Source organism: Lagenorhynchus albirostris, chromosome 12 (assembly GCF_949774975.1).
Source record: "Lagenorhynchus albirostris chromosome 12, mLagAlb1.1, whole genome shotgun sequence".
Lineage (NCBI taxonomy): Eukaryota > Metazoa > Chordata > Mammalia > Artiodactyla > Delphinidae > Lagenorhynchus > Lagenorhynchus albirostris.
In genome coordinates, this window is record NC_083106.1 from 8,838,940 (window position 1) to 8,859,352 (window position 20,413).

The 20,413-nt window shown below is 47.6% G+C and overlaps 1 protein-coding gene across 1 annotated transcript in view; it reads right to left on the reverse strand.

Annotated features, from left to right (window-relative positions):
- The window catches only part of TULP4 (TUB like protein 4), a 222,115-nt gene that overhangs the window by 23,962 nt on the left and 177,740 nt on the right, over positions 1–20,413 (reverse strand). Inside the window, exons 5-9 of the mRNA XM_060167747.1 lie at positions 13,963–14,143; positions 11,470–11,604; positions 7,859–8,025; positions 1,565–1,789; positions 209–443 (exon numbers count right to left, since the gene is read on the reverse strand). Of these exons, the coding sequence (XP_060023730.1) occupies positions 209–443; positions 1,565–1,789; positions 7,859–8,025; positions 11,470–11,604; positions 13,963–14,143 (943 nt within the window). The remainder of the gene's footprint in view (positions 1–208; positions 444–1,564; positions 1,790–7,858; positions 8,026–11,469; positions 11,605–13,962; positions 14,144–20,413) is intronic.

Consider the following 20,413-nt stretch of genomic DNA (forward strand, 5'->3'; position numbering starts at 1 on the left):
CGCTGTTAAAAACCCATCAGAAAGTACATTAAGAGAGTCACTAACTTTAACGGGATTTTGGAAATGGAGCAGCTTCAGGGATGCTCCTCGCCAGCCCAGACAGGCTCACGTTTCATCCACAGGCTCCCCCTCCGCACAGTGCGCCAGGAAGGCTGTTCCACAACCACACCCGACAGGGCTTCAGTGCCTCCGGGGGAGGGGGCCCCACCTGATCTGCCATCTGTCCGCGGGTCCATGATGACGAACTCGGGCCGCAACTTGCTGATGCGCCTCCCCTTAAGGATGGGCACGAGCCCGCCCAGGTGCTCCAGGTAGAGCGTGTAGCAGGGGCCGCCCACCTCGGGGTCGTCCTCTGTGCGCTTCATGGTGCAGTGCAGACGCTCGCTGCCGGTCGACGGGTAGCTGACGAAGTCTCGCATGTTGCTGGGGTCTGGAATTGGGGGCTGGAGGCAGGACACAGAAGGAAGCGAGTGTGGGCACCACTGATACTCTGCACTGGCTCAGGAAGGGTTAACTATGTGCCGTGAAACAGGGACTCGCAGCACTGGGTGTGTGTCAGAATGCCAGCGGTTAGGACTTGGCGCTTTCACTGCTGGGGCCCGGGTTCAACCCCTGGTCAGGGAACCGAGATCCCACAAGCCGCATGGTATGACCAAAGTATAAAAAAAGAATCTCCTGGGGGCTTTTAAAAAATACCTAAGCCAGGATCCCACCTCAGACAATGAAACTGGAATCTCCAGGGGATAAACCTGGGCATGTGCATTTTCTAAAAACTCCCCCAGGTGATTCCAACGTGCAGCCAGGGTGGAGAATCACTATTGCAAATCCAAGATTGTAAACCAACTAGAAAGAAAACATCATAACAGGTTCTAAACTCTGACGTTTTAGAAAAAAAGTAACCAACAAGCCAATCTGATACTTAGAAGCAAAGATAAAAAACAAAAAAGAGAATACAGAAAAGAACCTAAGGTGCAGAGGGCCAGAGGCTAAGGAGGAAACCCACCCTTGAAGAGCAACTGGCAGCTATGTTCCACACACTCCCACTGGAACAGACTAGTTTCTGGGTTACAACCCGTATAAAGGACAGCTGACAGTGAGTGCTGGCAGCGGTCAGCTTCCTCAGCACAGTGGTGAGGAAGGCAGGCCCTAGGACTGAACTGGGCTCAATCCCGACCATTTTCGTAACTATCGATGGAGCGAGTTACCTGACTTCTAGGAACACGTTTCCCGCTGTCTCACGTGGGAACAATGGCAGCATCTGCCCGCAAGTCAGGACTGAACGGACGGACTGACCGTCGGGAGGCTACAGCAGTCAGGCTCGGAATACTGCCTTTACCACAAGAAAGCTCACGTCCATCACACAAGCGAGTCCCCCATGGACACTAACGCTAGGGACAGACAGCACACAGGGAGGACCACGGCAGAACTCCGGGGAGCCGCCCCACTTCTGTGGTCCTGCTCTGGGTCTCTCGCCAATCTCCCTGACTCCGCCCTCCTCCCGGCGGTCCTTCCGGGGCAGGCAGGCAGCCAGCAGGGTGGAGAAGGAGCAGGGGGAAGGCTTTACCTTGATGGTGGGGATGAAGGCAGTGGAGAGGTAGGAGCAAAGGCGGGGGGGCAGGGCCAGCTTGCTGACATCCTTGTCCTCTCGCAGGGCGCTGGCAATGGCCTGCTGGCACAGCAGCTGCAGGCTGGACACCCGGTGCTCCACACGCACCACGTACAGGGCCGGTCCTGACGCCATCAGCAGCCGAGAGTCCCGGTGTCCCCAGCAGATGGAGATGATGGGGCGCTGCCGGGAAGGGAAGGGAGACTGTGTGTAAGCTTTTGCTCTTGTGAAAAGCAAAGACAGATCACGCTCTCTGTGTCGAGCAAAATAAAATGATCTAACAGATTTTTAGAATGTTGGTTTTAAAAAGCACAGTCGAGGGTATTAAATCCTACATTATAAAAAGTCGGCATTTTCAGGCTTTCCCTGGTGGTGCAGTGGTTAAGAATCCACCTGCCAATGCAGGGCACACGGGTTTGAGCCCTGATCCGGGAAGATCCCACATGCCGTGGAGCAACTAAGCCCGTGCGCCACAACTACTGAGCCTGCGCTCTAGAACCCGCGAGCCACAACTACTGAGCCTGCGCACCCAGAGCCCGTGCTCCGCAACAAGAGAAGCCACCGCAATGAGAAGCCTGCGCACCGCAACAAAGAGCAGCCCCCGCTTGCCGCAACTAGAGAAAGCCCACGCGCAGCAACGAAGATCCAACGCAGCCAAAAATAAAATTAATTAATTAAGGAAAAAAACAGTCGGTATTTTCATTGAAAAGTAGTTAGATCCCCAGGCCAGAGCACAAAGCACCAGAATAGTGTTACCAAGTTCTTTTACATGTATTATCTCATTTAATTTGGTGACATAAAACCTAACCTAGCTCCATATAATGACATCTCTGCCAGGAGATGCAAACAGCCTGCGGTACACAGTAACCCGTATTCCTTACTGAGGCTCTGGCTACCTGGATCCTCAAGTAGCAGGGGTAGTTTCCAAGGCTTGGAGAGGTAGGGAGAAGGTAGACCAGATGGCTCTTCCCTTTTGTCCCTATAAGGAACATTTCAGAGTCAGATCAACCTTGGATTTGAGTCACAAGCTCATGACCCAGGGAATAATACAAGTCTCATACTTTCTCATGAGTCAAAAGGGGGCTGTGAGGATTAAAGGAGATGAAAGAAATCAGAGTGCTTCTGGGACTCATCACAGGTGATAACCCACAGATATTCAATCACTGTTATTCTCAGCCATCCTTGAGCCGATGGGGCAGGAAAGGGGAGAGAGAGGGACACAGTTCCTGTGGCAGCCGCTCTAGGGGTTTGCGGCCATTATTGGCTTTGAAGAGGCAGGCTGGGATCCAAATACGCGAGTTAGAAACTGGCTGCACTGGGAAAAGGAATCCGAAGCTCAGGGGCGCCATCTAGGAAAGGTCAGCCCAGGAAGAGGCGGAGGGTCGCGACGGAGAAGCAGTGAGAGGATTCGCTCATTCTGGTCCAGACAGGTGGAGTTCCAATTTAATGAAGTCAAGATCAGAAGTGGGGATACCAGATCTTTTATAGGAAACAGGAAGAGAAGTTTCACAACACTTTAGTGACAGGCATCAAGATAAAAGAAACACATGAAGACACTTGCTTAAAATAGCCTCCAGGGTCAGCTAATCCTGGCTTCGAATTCAAAACAAAAATGCAAGGCTGAAGATAACTTCATTTCCATCATGGCGAGGCCGCGCAGCCGCAGGGTAGGACCACAGCCGCAGTCCCCTGGAGGAGGGTCACAGGGCCTGGAGCTCAGTCTGGGGGCTTCAGAGTACTTCCAAGAAGGGCCTCCTTATAAAAGGATCCCTCACAGAGGGTAGACCCCCACAGAGGAAACTGTTAGGTTAGAGCAAGACATAATCACTGCCGAAGACACGGCAGACGACACATAAAAAATATACGAAGAGAGTTTCTTCAGTATGACCGACCCCCCGTAAGTGCAGTTTAGGACAAAGCTCTATTGGTAGCATAATCATGCTTGATCTTAAAGCTGCAAACCGCCCTGCCAACCCCCAAGTCTCCGAAGATAATACTTACAACCTACAGCTCAAATCATGAGGAACCGCTTCCAATTAGCACAATCTGACTCGGTTGGAACTGGCTGCAAAAATACCAGACACTTCTTCCTTCCAATTTTCCATGAGTTTTGAATCCATCTACCTGATGTCCCAGTGGTCACAATGCAAGAACACATATATTCATCCTCTCTTCCCCTCCCTCCTCCTGGTTTGCTTTTCATAGTAATTACCTCTGTGTTAACAGCTGATTACATGTTTTGGGAGGGTCTTCTATAAGATTATCATTATGATAAGTATGCTATAGCTTTGTAAAAAGGAATTTAAACCACTTTATAGACTTTCAAGTCTATAAACAGATAAAAATCCTATCTGTTATAATTACAGGTATAAACACTACCCATCTTAACAAAAATTAACAATCAGGTCTTAAAAACTAACTACATTGCAGTTGCACATTAAGGTATCTTAATAAGCACCCGTATTATCTCATTTAATCCTCTCAACTCTGCCACACAGGCATCATTATTCCCAGTTAACATATGTGGAAACTGAGACTAAGAGAGCTCCGGAACTCACAGCTGATCAGCAGGAGAGCACATTCTCACCCATCCCCCAACCCCGCTGCTTATGCTCATCTTACTACAACGCGCTGCCTCTCTGTCAACCACAAATACAGTCACGAACCCCAATTCTCCCCACAGTTCTCCCCTTAACCTGCTTGGTCAAGGCTGTTTTACTCACCAACAGACCCAACAACGGATGTGTAGAAAAGGCAACAGATAAGAGGAGAAACGAGCTGCATAAACCATGAGGGGACAATGACTGGAATAACTCATTGTGGCAGAAAAGAGCCCCCCGGTCACATGGGCCTGCGCTCGGCGGTAACCCAGCCACGCAGCGCTGCCGGGTGAGCGCGAAGCAGCAGAAGGTGGAGGAAGGGCCGTGCCCTCCACACCCGGCATCGCGAAATGAGGAAAACTGAGAATTCTCAGCAAGGAGGAGTGAAAGGACTGAAAACTAGACCCGGGAAAAAAGAACTGGAATAATTTGGCCTGGAGAAGTGATGCCTGCAGGGTCTCAAAGGACCTGTTATCTGGAGCAAGGTGACCAGGAAACCCCCTTTTCTAAGAGCAGGACAAGACCACTACCACTAGGAATTTATAGTACAGTACAGTACGGTACAGCATTCACTTACTTGCCCAAGTCAGTGATGATTTATTTATTTCAGCAAAGGGGGAAATCACACTCATTGAATTTATTTTTACAGCATATGCCCCACGTAAGATAATAAAGTAGCAAAATAAATACTGGTGCCTTTGCCATAATACATCTTAAAGCTGTATTAGAAAAGTAAGGAAAAATTTACAACTAGTGAAAGCCGATACTCTTGTCTGAAGATGCTGAGGTATCACTGACATGGGGAAATTGATTGTCATGGTTACCACTGAGTCTGAGGCCAGTAAGTAGGGCCATGACCTCTCAGGATCCCTCTAAGTCCTGTAAGCCCGTAGGAAGTCCTGCTACCTGGGATCCATGCACAGCATGGTGACTACAGTTAACAATACTGTACAAATACCTAGAAGTTACTAAGAGAGAAGACCTTATATGTTCTCACCACAGAAAAGAAGTGGTAATTATGTGACATGAGGGAGCTGAGAGCTAACTTCACGGCAGTAATCATACTGCCATACATACGCATAGCAAATCCAGACGTCGTAGACCTCAAACTCACAAAGTGTCCATATCAAATATATCTTAATAAAACTGGAAGTAAATAAATAAGAAAATTAACACACACAACAAAATCCTTTTATACCTTGCTTATACTTTTACAGTTTTTTACATGTCATCTTACTTTTTACAAGTCTCATTTCCTGCCGGTGCTCATCTTCCTGTGCTGTTTACTGGCGCAAAGCCCTCAGCACAAGCGTGCCGTTTTCTCAGAAAGGACAGGAATCAAGGCGGTGGTAAACACACGTGCCCGCAGACACAGGGTAGGGGCGTCCCGATTCATCGGCCCCGGCCCCTGGGACCCGCCGCTGCAGGTACAACAGGAATCCCCTGCTCACTGCCCCCGGCAGAGCGCGTCCAAGCTCATCTTCCCCAGGCACATCCCACCCACCAGGATTAGCTGCAGCGGAAGAGAACCGTGTCAAACATTCTCTTCCAGCGAACCTGGGAACACGCGAGGGTGCACACAGACGCGACTCCCGCAGATGAATGTTTTTGTTTTTGAACAGCTGCCGTCTGCTAGGGAGAAACTCAGCTGTAAATGTGTGGACTTCATCGCTTTCTCAAATTGCACAAAATGACTATTTTTAGCACCGATGGCTAGAACTTAATTTGTGTAGGTATTCGGCACGTAAATCTAAGGCAAAAGGGCAAGACGACGAGCTGCATTTCGGGGAGTATCCGTGTGGCGGGAACCTGGTGCTTTGGTGAGTTTGCTGGCCCGAGGCCAGGTGTCCCTGGGCCGGAGAGGTACGAAAGGAGTGGCCAATGGACAGTCAGGCTGTCCCTCTCTCTGTGTCAGACGCCAGCTACTTACGAGGAAAGCAGGTTAGTCTGCTCACCCTACTTCCGCTGCCACAGCATCATGGAAGGTTAACGGCCTGTTTCAACCCCTTATGGCACGCGAAGAGACGCTAAATACCTCGCGACCTCATCTCCTGCTGCTACACGATCCGTGCCATGCATCCGTCCAATCACGTACTCGCCTCCTGAGCTGTCATCCGGTCACAGTCAGTAAATCCCTGTCAAATGTGTGCAGTGGGCCAGACACATGCTGGGCGTTTGGGGATTGACATGGAATAAAAGAAGCTCCCTGTCTTCACGGAGCTGACGCTCTGAGGGGGGACGGGGAGAGAGAAGTGCCTCAGGCTCTGTGACAACATAACTAATCCTCAGGGATATACAAATCAAAAGCACCACAAGATAACACCTCATGCCCATCTGGACGGCTATCATCAAAAAACCAGAAAATAACAAGTGCTGGCGAGGGCGTGGAGAAGCTGGAATCTTTGTGCACTGCTGGGGCGAACGTAAGATGGTGCAGCCACCATGAAACAGTATGGCAGCTCTTCAAAAAGTCAGACACAGAATTACCATATAGCCTAGCAATTCGACTTCTGGGCATCTATCCAAAAGGACTGAAAGCAGCAACTCAAAGAGATATTTGTATATCCCTGTTCACAGCAGCATTATTCGTAACAGCCAAAAGCTGGAAGGAAACCAAACGTCCACTGATGGATGAATGGATAAACAAGACGTAGCGCGCACATACAATGGCATATTATTCAGCCTTAAAAAGGAATGAAATTCTGACACAGGCTACGATGTGGATGAACCTCGAGGACATTCTGCTAAGTGAAGTAAGCCAGACACAAAAAGACACACACTGTATGGTTCCACTTATATGAGGTACGTAGAACAGTCAAATTCATAGAAACAAGAAGGTATAGACAGTTTCGGTTTTGCAAAGATGAAAAAATTCTGGAGATTGGTTACAAAATAATGTAGTACACTTAAAAATGGTTAAGACAGTAAATTTTATGTTATGTGTATTTTACTACAATTAAAAAAAAGGTACATTTAAATAATTAATGCCTGCACCTAATTACAAATTTCCCCAAACCTGGTACACCTGTCTCTCTGATGAGCTGGGTAAGGTTAGGACGTAAGTCCCTAGTTTATTATCACCCCCATCAACCGTGAACTCGCTCTCAGACTCCACACCACGCCACTCCACTGTAGTGGAATTCTGCCTCCACCATAACTGATCCAGACCAGAAATGAGGCGGTCTAAAGCTTTCTGGGAGATAAAAACAAATAGAGAGGGGCCCACGTGTGCACACTTTCTTAAACACCTTTAAGCTTTTTTACTTACTGTTTAACAATAATTTAGTTTAACTGTAAAAGTACATTACTGGCATAACAAACAAAATCAGAGTAAATAAACGTAAATTCAGCATTTACGTCTCTGCGAGTTTCTGATTTTTGCTTCAGAATGATGATAAACACCAGCTCGCTCTGCTTACTCACTGTGCACTCGCTTGGGAATGGAAATGGGTGTATTTTGGTTAACAGGCAAAAGCTTCTTTTTCCCTTACTTCTTCTGGTCTATACCCCATAATTTAATTCAGGTCAACAAAAGATTAAAATCTGTCAAAGATAATCACAGTGAGTAGAATCAGCTCATGAGCATTTAACGGAGGGTGGGTGCAAACTAACACATCAGAGGCACGGCCGGGTGTCCGGCACACATCCTTACTTGCACAAGCGTGTCCAGTGTAAAGATGTGCTCCCCGCGAACATTGTAGAACTTGACCATGGCACTCTTCAGAAGAGGGCCATTGGGAAGGTCACCGAGCTGGGTCGGGCGCTCCATGCCAGCGACTGCCAGGAGGTCTCCCTGCGTGCACCACTGGGTCACCACCTCTGAAATCAGAAAGAGGAAAACGGTCAGCACGAGGGTGGGGCCCTTGCTTCCCTGCAAAGATGCTTTGGCTCGGTCAGAGTCTGAATTCATGACTGAATTATTTTTCCTTGAAAGGTAACAGAGTGTGCACCCCAAGATATGCCACATTGGCATGAGAATTACGTAGAGCTGAAGGCGATGGAGAAGAAGCAGATAGAAGAAAAGCTCTCTCCCTTCCCCCTACTTGCCTAAAAGCAGGACATAAATCTGTGAAGGTGTCTACCCATCCCCCACCAGGAAGGACAGAAATGAACCACTGGTGACAATGCTAGACCATTATCAACACCAGGGGAATCTGCATAACAAACTTTACTAACTGGCCCTTATCTTCCGTTAGCTCCCCCATATAATTACCTGCCCACAATGTGCTGTCCTAGAAACTTCAAGTCTTCTCCTTGTCACTTCTCAAAAAAATGTATTGTTCTTTTGTTAACATGCTATCTAAACCCTTTGAGCTACTCATCTCTGTGCTTCCACAGGTAAACACAGTGCAGGTGTTGTTAAGCTTCCGTGTGTTTTTCTCTGGTCAATCAGTTTTTTGTCAGTCTAACTTACAGGGCCTGGTCTGAGAGCCTAAGATGGGTAGAGGGGAAATAGCCTTTTCCCCCACTCCCCGCTACGTCCTCAAGAAAGAGGAAAGTCACAATAAAGGGTAAAAACCCCAAATGAGGTGAAGCAGTTTACAGTTCACTGTGTGATAAACAGAATTCCCCGAAGCTGGGATACTCAGCAGATTTTTCTTCAAGGCAGAACTTCCTCAGCAAACGTCAGCAAGGCAAAGTCCCCCCAACCCCACGAGTCTACAGTGAAAATGGAGTGGGCAGGGGTGGGAAGGAGGGCTGGCCGTGGAGACCACGAGGGGTCCAGCACTGTAAGCTCTTGTGCACATGACACAGATTACCGTGTTGGTGACAAGCTGGGGAACACCAGGAGTCACCTTTCTTCGCTGGAAAAGTTCTCTGATGATGTTTCTTCGAGACAGTAGAAAAGAAATACTAGACCCTTTTGCTCTACAGATCTTCCTTGGCTTACAACAGGGTTACGTCTGGATAAACCCATTTTAAGTTGGAAATGCATTTAATACACCTAACCTTCCGAACACCATAGCTTAGCCTCACCCACCTTAAACATGCTGAGAACACCTACGTTAGCCTACAGTTGGGCAAAATCATCTAACACAAAGCCTATTTTATAATAAAGTGTTGAATAGCTCACGTAATTCACTGAATACTGTACCGAAAGTGAAAAACAAAGTGTCCGGGTACAGAGTGGTTTTAAATGTATCGGGTTTTGACCCTCGTGATTGCGGGGCTGCCTCGGAGCTCCGCTCGCTGCCGCTGCCCAGCATCACGAGAGAGGATGGGATTGCAAGTCACTAGCCTGGGAAAAGATCCAAATTCAAAATTCAAAATACTGTTTCTACCAAAGGCATATCGCTTTTGCACCGTCATAAAGTTGAAAAACCCCAGGTTGAACCACGGTAAGTCAGGGACCGTCTGCACCTTGCGAGTCAAACGACCGACCTGTCCGTGATGGGACAGGTTACCGCAGATGGAAGAAGCTGCAGTGAGCCATCTTTGACAGCACCTGGTGACCTGTTCCCAGTATTTACTAACATATCCCCATAAAGCGGTGGACAAAAATAAACAAATTTTCAAAAAACGACTGCTGTCCATACCACACGTAAGACTGAAATATTCTGAAACCAAGACAGAAGAGAGGAACTGCCTACACGCAGCACCTACTGGATGACAGCAATCTACTGAAACATCACCTGACCTTCTGAAATTGGGAAGACAGTGCAAAAGCATCTCGTGTCATGAGGGCATAAGTGATTGAAAACATTTTGAGATTAGACTGAGATTTCTAGTTAGGTCATCACAAGAATGCTAAATTTGCCTGTATTTTTAGGATAAAACCCAAGTCAAGAACTTTCACATTTGGGAGGGGTACTTTGGGTCGCCTCCCCAAGTCACCTCACCTTCATGTTCCCAATCCTCTCATGCCCACTGTGGGAATGTGTTAGAAGGGCTGCTCCAATATAATTTAGTTAGATAGAGAACAAAAGAATACATCCAAGGAATAAAAAATAAAGTTTCCATAGGTAGTTTCCAAGATGGTGAAAAATTTGAAAAACTCACCCTACAAAGAATACAAAGGAAGTGAGTGGTAATTATGATATTTTCGGTCAGACACTTGGTAGAGAACGAAGTTCAGGATGGCAGAACTAGAGGCAGGTACTGATGCAATTAATAAACTTGGTTAAAAGGTTTAAAAACAGAATTTTGGAAGAACAAAAGTAGAGCTTGGATCACTAAATATATGAGAGAATTTATGATGACTACCTTTTTGTTTTAGCTCCATGAAAGACAGAAAATTCAGAAAAGAATTTACAGAAAAGTCCAAGGAATTTAAGTTCATCATCATCGTAAATAGAAACGTACTCAGCTCCTAACGGGTCCATTTGTGATAATAAAGAAGGACGTCTACATGTCCCTCCGGAATTTATAGGCTAAATAATTCCTTACAATTATAGTTTTGAAACAGCAAACGGGACACTTAAAAGAGGGAGTTTAACTTGTTTCCAAGAATATCCAATAGTTCTGAAACAGAATTAAGTGCTTGTGGGGTGTGCAGGCAGGGACGATGCATTCCCGCCAATCAACAGTTAAGTATGTGGACTTGATTCTCCATATCCCTGGCATTCCTGAACAATTCAGACAAGAAGCAACATGGCCAGGACTCTGGTCTGATGGCCAGTCTCGAAGGACAGCAGCTGAACTGAAGGTTCCAGTTTGCCTCCCCACCGCCGGGCCCCGCAATGGCTCCCATTCAGATTATAGCAGGTCCCTTGACCTCGAGGACCAGAAGTAGCCCTGGAATTTCTACACTGCACCATTCAACCCTGAAGAGACAGAACTGTTTTTCCAAAGAACTCCTCAGAGGCACAACCCCAACGGTATTCCTGAATTGCAAAAGTCAGAACACTGCGAATGCTTACGGGTGCCTGTCTTGCCTTGAGACAGCATTTCATTAACGTCCCTCAGGAAGGTATCAGCCCCTGACTGCTGACCTTCACACCGAGGCCTTGACTGTCCTGTGTGTCACCTGCTGCCGCCGGCACGGCAGGTGCTGCCGCCCAACACCCGCAGTGCTGGCTGCAGGCAAGCGGCCCACACCCGAGAGGATCGCTCCTGCCGTGGGGGGAGGAGGGCAGGTGAAGACGAAGGGGACTGTGAGGAATCCCTCCTCAAGGTGAGACCAGATAGGAATCGACTTGTCGGCTAAGCAGAGGAGTGAACAGACTCCATTAAGCCTGGAAGAGGCCACTGCAGAGGCCGGGGGTCAACAGGCCTGGCCGTGACGCCCAGCTCAGAAGGCTGGCCGCTCGGGCTGATCCGTACCTTTCAGCCCCGACTGGATGACAGTAGGAGACAAGTCGTCATAGTTGTTCATCAAGCTGATGTCTCCTGAGGTGAAGCTGACGGTGAGCAGCGGCTTGATGCTCTGTACTGGGATGGGATACGCCGCCGGACCATCTGCGGGGACAGAAGCGCCGAGTGAAAACGAGGCAACACGCACGTGACCGGAATCCAGGCCCACGTGCTGCAATCCTGCGGAGGGCCTCGAAACTGCCCAACAGTGCAGACCAGACTCTGGGCTGGGACATTACCAAGTAAGGCAGTGCTGCACAGCACTCAGGAACTACACGGAGCCCCCTGGAATGAGAGGCGCTGGGGGCCGAAGCCCCGAGGGCACCGAGCAGGGCTCCCTGGGCTCTGTACGCCGTGCTGAGAGCGTGCGTGCAGAGTTTATTAACCCCCGTGGTCACGGGTTTACATGGTTCTGATGATGTGCAAACGTAAATTATTTTAATGTCACGTAACATATAAGGATGGTGCGAAGAGGGATGAAAACATTTTCTTAATCCTGGTCCAATGTACAGAGAAAAGCTGCCTTTCAACACTGAACACACTTTCACTGAACATTACAGGAAGTGAGCAGCCACCATGAGCTCTCTGCTTTTACCAGAAGAGACCCCACACCTGGAGAGAAGGCCAAGGCCGGATGTGGCTCACACCCAGCGCACGGCCAGCAGAAGGGAACCCTGCCTCGTGCGTGCGAGGAGACTGTGCATGAAGGCAGGAGCCGTGAGGGGTGACGCTCTGTACTCTCCCACCCAGGGCAGGCAGCCTGATCTCTGCTCGCTCACCATGCTCAGCCCCGCCTACGGAGGATCCCCAGTTATGACTCTCCTTTGCTTCACTTTTAAGATGCTGCAGGTACCTACCTCTGTGCTCAAATTCCCTAGGCCACCAAGAAACACCCTGCTCTATCTGAATGGTAAATCCCAGTCATCCTCCAAACTGGCCTCTGCTTCTGAAGAGGGCAACAGGTTAGCGTAGTAGCCAGGAACTGCGTTCTGCTCCGAGACTTACTCTGGACTTGCTTTAGCAACTTGGTCTCTGGATCTTGTTTCTTCCCCTAATAAATGTGGATAAGCAAATATGCATTCAATCTAGCAAAGTTCTGTTTTAAAAGGATGCCGAGCCCAAGGCTGAAAGACACTGGCTTCATCGCCACGAGGTGGAGGATGGATCAGCACTTCGCTCAAGGCTGGGGCCCCACGAAGTGATGGATTTCCAGGAGCGAAGAACGCTCTCCCTCCCGACACCCACCAATCCTGAAACACTACCGCCAATCTACACTTTTTTCACAGGGTCTGAAACAATCTTTCATTACCCGTCTGAACACTGCCTTCTCCCTAACTGCACGAATGGTGACGTATATGTGTACGTCTCTGGGAAGCATGACACTTTATCACGTCTGGGACAAGAGGGAGAAGACTCCAAGTACCAGTGAGGGCAGATGCTGATGGGGGAGAAAGTTAAAAATACTCTCCCTGGACCAGCCCTTCACAGGCTGAACATGCCCACAGTCACAGAGAAGAGTAGACATTGTCCAGCGTGTGCCTTTAGCCCATTAAGGGCACTCAGCCAGCGGTGTGAGCACAGCTGCCCGGAAGTCCCGCAGCACGTGGCCACGGGGAGTCTTTTCCTTCCACTATTCGTAACATATTCTCCTTTTAAAAAAAGAGGTTGGAGCAGGGGATGGGACACTGGGGAAGAGCCAGAGCCCTAAGTGGGCCAGTGCTGAGAGCTGACATTGGTGATGGCCAGCGTCGACACCAAAGGCTTCTGCTTTGAGAGCTAAGACACACTGCAAGGGGTGAAGGAAGTTGGAACCTGAAATTATCCCCACCAAAGGTCTGAAACAATCTTTCATTACTGGTCCAAATGTTAAAAAACTCCGACGTCATCTACTCTAATCTAACGTCACTGTGAGGCTTGGGGGCAGGGGGTGAGGGCGGCAGGTTCACCTGAACTGAGGAAGCCCAGACCTTCTGCCTGAAATAAAAAAAAGACAGGGGCATGGATACCAGCCCAGTGTACTGGCCTTCACTACGGGCAGAGCTAATCCTTTCCCCACACAACTAAAGCTACGGGCTTTAATAACATTAAGGATTTGAAACACCACAGATTAGGGTATAAGAATAATGGCACAGCATTTTTCATCTCCAGCTCTCTCTACTCTCACTAAGCAGCTAAGTCCCACGACACCCCAGGGACGTGGAAACGGCCATAAGTCTTGTTTTATATCTAGGAAAACCTAAGCCAATGGAGCTTCATCAACCTGACCAGTGATTCTGCAAAAAGGGATGGCAGAGAGAAGACGGTCCAACCAAGAACAGAGATTAGGCCAGTTCTGCCTTGCGCTTCCGTTGAGAACCCTGCCCAGTAGGTCAGGGAGCCGTGCGCACGGCGGGCCTGTCCCTTCCCCTGCGGATGGGTTCATTCTCCTTCCACACTCTTGTCCCCACGGAGCCCGCGAGCTACCTTGGGGCGGGGAGTAGTCATCGGAGTCGGTGTCACTCTCGCTGCTGTCCTCCACTAGGAAGGCGGGGTAGTTCCAAGACATGCTGAGGATGCCGTCTGACTCATGCAGGAGGACGTGGGCCAGCATCCTGCCATGGCAGTCCATGACGATCACCTGCCCGTCAGCCGTGCCAAACAGCACCTGCAACCAAGGACCAGGACTCGTGATGGACGGGGAGACAGGTCTGTGGTTTCTGGCAAACCTCACCATCTTGACTTGTCCACCAGGACTAAAGAAAGAGACCAGGTAAGCAACTGAGGAAATACACAAAGCAGGAAGTGGCGGAAACTTAGCTGGCTATTACTGGAAGAATTTTAGTCCTCTATTAGTGAAACGTGACTAATGCTATAATAAATATATTCATTATGTTATGTGGACGTTTTCAAACACCAGCAAAATCACTGTTTCACCTTCTGTGGGTTGTTTTTCTTTGTTTTGCTTTTTTGGTTGAAGGAGGAGGGCTAAGAAGAGGGTAATATTCTCTTATTTTTCTTAAAAAAAAAAAGCAGCAGCAGAGGTTCATTGTTAAAAATCTCTTAAAGAAAAACTTTAAGTGTATGTAAGCATGTTTGTCTCATGTTCTATTTCACTGAGACTAATAATGGTGTTGATGTATTTAAGTAATAATGTTATAATGAATTCATGATATTAATACATTCATTAAGTGCTTACTTTGGGCTAAGCACTATTCTAACCAGTTTACCTCACTAACTGTCAAAACAATCCTGGGAGGTAAGCGCCAGCGCTGCCGGCACGGAGCTGAGACAGGCCTGACGCCTTGTGTGCTGAGGGCCCCCCCCAGCCACCCGGCCCGCAGGCAGACACACGGCCAGGGCTTAAGCACAAGCATGCAGAGGGAGACTGGGCGGCGGCGGACGCCCTCCATCGGAGCGGCAGAGGAGCTGCTCGTGGCTGCTCAAAGCCCCCCCGACGGGCGTCATCCCACTGGACGACCCTGAGGGGACCCTTGGGGCCTGGGAAGCAGGACCTCCCTGAGGAGTACACCGTGTTATCTCCTGCTTTGTGTGCTAGGCTCTGCGGTTTCTGCGTCTGCCGGCATTGAAATCTTTGTATCTTTTGTGTCTAATGACATCTGTCTATCCACCGACAACTCATTGGGAGAACCATACCAGGATCTACACAAAGGGAAAGTTATTTAAGACTTTTAGGTCCATGCTACTGTTTGCTTTTTAGATTCTGACACTGAGCTCCTTGAGGGCCAAGACCGTCCACAGCTGTACCCCTGGCACCTAACAGAGCTTTGGGTACAGTAGGCACTCAATAAGTATTTACGGTTACATGAGTGAATTAAAGTCAGTGACAATCAATAGGCAATTATCCTGATGATTACGAGAGATTAATTGCAAGGGAAGATGTATTTCATTTCAGCAGTAATATGCTCACAGAATTTACAGCTGTTTTAGATAAACCAATTGTCCATCAAATATTCCTTTAGGGCTTCCCTGGTGGCACAGTGGTTGAGAGTCCGCCTGCCGATGCAGGGGACGCGGGTTCATGCCCCGGTCCGGGAAGATCTCACATGCCACGGAGCGGCTGGGCCCATGAGCCATGGCCGCTGAGCCTGCGCGTCTGGAGCCTGTGCTCCGCAACGGGAGAGGCCACAACAGTGAGAGGCCCGCGTACCGCAAAAAAAAAGAACAAAACCTTTAAACATGATCTACATTTTTAATGATTGTAAACTTAAAAAAAAAAGAAGCTAAAACAGTTTTCCCCCAAGGCCAGTGATGAATCATCATCGAACGCTGCTTAAAGGAAAAAACAGATAAGACGTAATAGGAACATAGTAAAAATCATTTTAGAAAAAGCTGAATTCTTGGCTGCCAACAGAGAAAATAAACAGTATCCACCAGCATGTCCACAAAGACCTCATGTGACACGGGCAGAGAGAGGCAGACACTGGAGCGGTGGGTCAGAGCCACTGAAGCCCTGGCAGAGGCAGACACTGAATATGCTTCCCGAGCAGTTTGCAGAGAAGATAAATATGGAGCGTGACCTCCTGTAACTTCAACTGAAATGTACAATTTACGTATTTCAGAAGAAAAAGACGTGTGGGAGCCCCACTGTAAGGCAACATCCCAGGAAGCAGGCTTTTCTTCTCCCCTTTCCACATCCTCACCCATTTGTTCAAGCATGTCTGAAGGGCAGCCCTGTACCATGGTGTACGTGAAGGGGTTATTTCACCACCTGTGACTTTGTTTCTCCTAAACGTAGCTCATTAGCAGGCAAGGGCAAACAACCCTTCTTCTCAAGTGCCCAGGATTAAAACGGACCAACCGCAAACAAGCTCCCGGACCCGCCTGTTATGGCTCCCGCACCCGCCTGTTATGGCTCCCGCAGTCTCCACTGGCACAATCACCACTATTCTCACATCTGACTGTGGGATTATTTGATTTGTCTGACTCCCATGCTAGACCGCAAGCTTCTGAGGACATGGACTATGTCTGCTCTGATCGCTGCGACCTCCTCAGGGCCTGTCATATCCGATGACACATGGCAGGGTTTGTGAAGGGAAGGAGGAAATGAAGCATCTTTTGAGTAACACTCACATTTTTCCATTTTGGAGAAGAACAGACACCATCTAATTCCTGAATAAAGGCCTGGTGGCTTAATGAGTTTTCAGTGTTCAACATCACAGTAAAGCAAAAGAGGACAAAAAAAACCCAGCTGCCAAATCCCCCGTCATTAATCGCCTCCGACTACATCTCTCTGGAGAGATGATGCACTGTTAGGATCAGAGAGAAGGAAAAAGGCAACCCTAACAGTCGGGTTGTCAAGCAGTGATGGAGGAAGTTACTCTGTTTTGGAACAAGTGTGTCAGATAACTGAAGAACACTGATATGACATAAAATCAGATTTTCAAAACTCTCCTCTATTACAAGTTCTTTTCATGCCTAATCATTTCCAATGAGATAAAGCTTCTATGAGCCAAGGACTTCAAGAGAACAAGACAGAGAAGTCTAATAATAATAAATGCACACACTGGCAAACGCATCCGTCCCTGCAGCTTCCACTCCTTAATTCTGGTGCTCTGGACAGAATGGTGCCGGCTCCTTTTTCCCAGGCTCTGTCTCCTCTTTTAGGCTTGGCCCCAGACCTCCTTCCCTTTCTAGGAGGTCAGAGTCACATCCACAGCCTCAAGGACCCCATTCAGAGCTGGCTTCCTGCCCAGGCCATTCCCCTAAGCTCCAGACTCACAGGTCCAACTGCCTGCCAGCCACGTACCCCTGGATGTGTCGAAGGCCAGGCCCTTCAGAATCAACATGTCCCAGATGAGATTCATAACCTCACCCATCCCCTGACCCCCACACACAGCAGGTCCTCTGCCAGCAAAGACTGTGGCTTTATCTCCAGTGTCCAGTACAGTGTCTGATACGTTACAGGTGCTCAGACGAGGCTTTTGGGGGCCCCCTACACAGAATTAACCTCACTCTAACCATGGCTCCCACAACACTGTTTTTGCATGTCTGTCTTTCCCATTAAACCATGAGGTTCTTGAGGGCAGGTCTGCACCCCCAGGTTCTCCCATGCTGCCTGGCATGAGCGGATGCCCAGTGACTATTAGCAAACAAATTTCTGCCCAAAGCTTTGGCCTTTGCCCAAATTTTCCTACAAATGAAGCAACAACTTCTTTCCTTTCTTCTTTAAACTAAACCAGTGCTCAAATCCTCCCATAAAATTGGCCTCCAAAACACTTTCAGTTATGGATGACATAAATTTCTGTCTCATATTTTTCCTGCTGTTTTCTCTACTGGACTGCAGGCTTCACAGAGGGGCAGGGACAATGCTCCCTCTGTAATGGGTGCACTAAGAACCAAAGAAGGTGGTAGAAACCTGCTAGGCCTCAGGCCACACCAGTTCAACGGCGGTCCCTCAGGGACGGGGGACACTATTGCAGGGCAGTGTTTAGTATCAATGCAATGTTTAAAAAATTGTGGTGTCCACATATAATCTCTCCATTTAAATGTACTCCATTCTAAACTAGTTTTAGATGTAATTATTTTAAAATGTAACACAATTATCACCAGCAATTAAAAACGAACCAAGCCACAGACCAAAGGAGGTAGGAAGAAGACAGCAAATCATTCAAAAGCTTTATGTTTTGGAACCAGTGATGACATATATCCCAGTGATTTTACCTTTGGAGACTGGTACGCATCTAAATTCTCGAATAAAGACCATATTAGGAGATTTCAACTATAAAAATATGTGCTTCTGTAACTGTTCACCTTTTTTGTAGTAGACTTTAACCAGTAGCATTGGAACCAGCTACAAAAGGAACTGACTTTGCCCCATTTATTTGCTTTTGTGATTTAAAGCTGGGGGAGAGGATAACAAAGTGATTACAAATTCCTACTACAGGTAGGCCTTGTTTTATTATACTTTGCAGATACTGTGTTTTTTTTTATAAATTAAAGGTCTGTGGCCACCCTGTGCCAAGCAAGTGCCAGCTTCCCAGCAGGATTCGCTCACTCTGTGTATCTGTGTCGTATGTTGGTAATTCTCACAACATTTCAAACTTTTTCATTATTATATTTTTTAGAGTGATCTGTGATCAGTGACCTTTGAGGTTACTACTGTAATTATTTTGGGGCATCACAAACCATGTCCATATAAGATGGCGAACTTAACTGATTATTTAAATGGCAACAAAGGATCTAGAATATGACAAACTTACTTGATAAAGCAGGGTTTGAGAGAACTGACTCTGATTTTGAAAGAAGTTCTACTGTGCATAGAATGCTATCAAACAGCACTGCATGCTACAGAGACATGGTTCATGAAAGGAAGAGTCAACTGATGGGGCAGACGTCACTGCTATCTCACTGTAAGAACTACCACAGGCACCCCAGCCTTAGCAGCCACCAGCCTGACCAGCCAGCAGCCACCAACATGGAGACAAGGCCCTCCACCAGCCAAAAGGTTACGACTCACTCAGATGATGGTTAGCGTTTTTTAGCAATAAAGTCTTTTTAGGGCTTCCCTGGTGGCGCAGTGGTTGAGAGTCCGCCTGCCAATGCAGGGGACACAGGTTCGAGCCCTGGTCTGGGAAGATCTCACATGCCGCGGAGCAACTGGGCCCGTGAGCCACAACTACTGAGACTGCGCATCTGGAGCCTGTGCTCCGCAACGAGAGGCCATGACAGTGAGAGGCCCGCACACCTCAATGAAGAGTGGCCCCCGCTCGCTGCAACTAGAGAAAGCCCTCGCACAGAAACGAAGACACAACACAGCCAAAAATAAAAATTAATTTTTTTTAAAAAAAGTCTTTTTTTAATTAGGGTATGTTCATTGTTCTTTTAGACATAACGCTGTTGCACACTTAACAGACCACGGTACAGTGTAAACATAACTTTTATATGCACTGGGAAACCTAAAAATTTGTGTGACTCACTTTACTGCAGTGGTCTGGAACCAAGCCCACACATCCCTGAGATACGCCTGCAGTAACTTCAGCTCCGTTGGTGGCAAATGTCTAAATGCACTACCGTGGAGGGAGGAGTGAAGGGACAGGCCGTGACGTCCCTTTGCTCTTTAGAAGGAACCTTCTGTCCTGAGATGCCACCACAGTAAAACTTTTGTTTTGAAAAGACCTCCCTGTTGGGTTTCAGAACACTAGCTTGTCAATGTGCTTCAAGGCTAGATTTGAGTATTTTGCAACTAAGGAAATAGTCATTGCAATCAGACAGTTGTAAAGGACAGAATTGCTCAGTTGATTAACAGAGTATTTCCTGGTTCAAAAAAAAAGATGAAATATAATTTCACAATTGACTATAACATGCATTTCTAAAATGGACATTTTAAGACTTATTCTGATAAATATGGGAAAGAAATCTCACCCAAAATATAGAATAAAAATTTGTATCTTTGGTCCAAACATGTAATTTTGAAGTCATTTCATCTCCTCACTGCAGAATAACTGCTTATAAACTAACCCATAAAGATGAGAGACTATGCTAAGTTCAAAGATTTTCAGAGAAGGAGATATTCTATCTGCCTCAGGTACTGAATTTAATGTTAGATAATTCCCATTGCTAGAATGTTCTTCCCCAAATCTTTCAGGCTCCATTTTAAAGTTTGTTCACCCTTTTAAGACACCTACACATGATTTCTGGGGGTGGGGTGGGGAACAGAATGACTAGAGGACTAATTTAAAAACAGGATACCTCCAGAAGGATACACAGGTAACTGGAAACACCAATTACGTCTGGGGAACAGAAGTGGGTGGCTTGAGGATAGTGGGGAAAATGGAACTTTTCATCATATATCCTTTTGAACATTTAGAATTATATACCATGTGAATATACTATTAAAATATATTTACTACACAGGGAATGAGGTAGAGAGAAAAGTTTCAGGAGCACAGCTCCATATCAGATCTCTGGAGCGGGG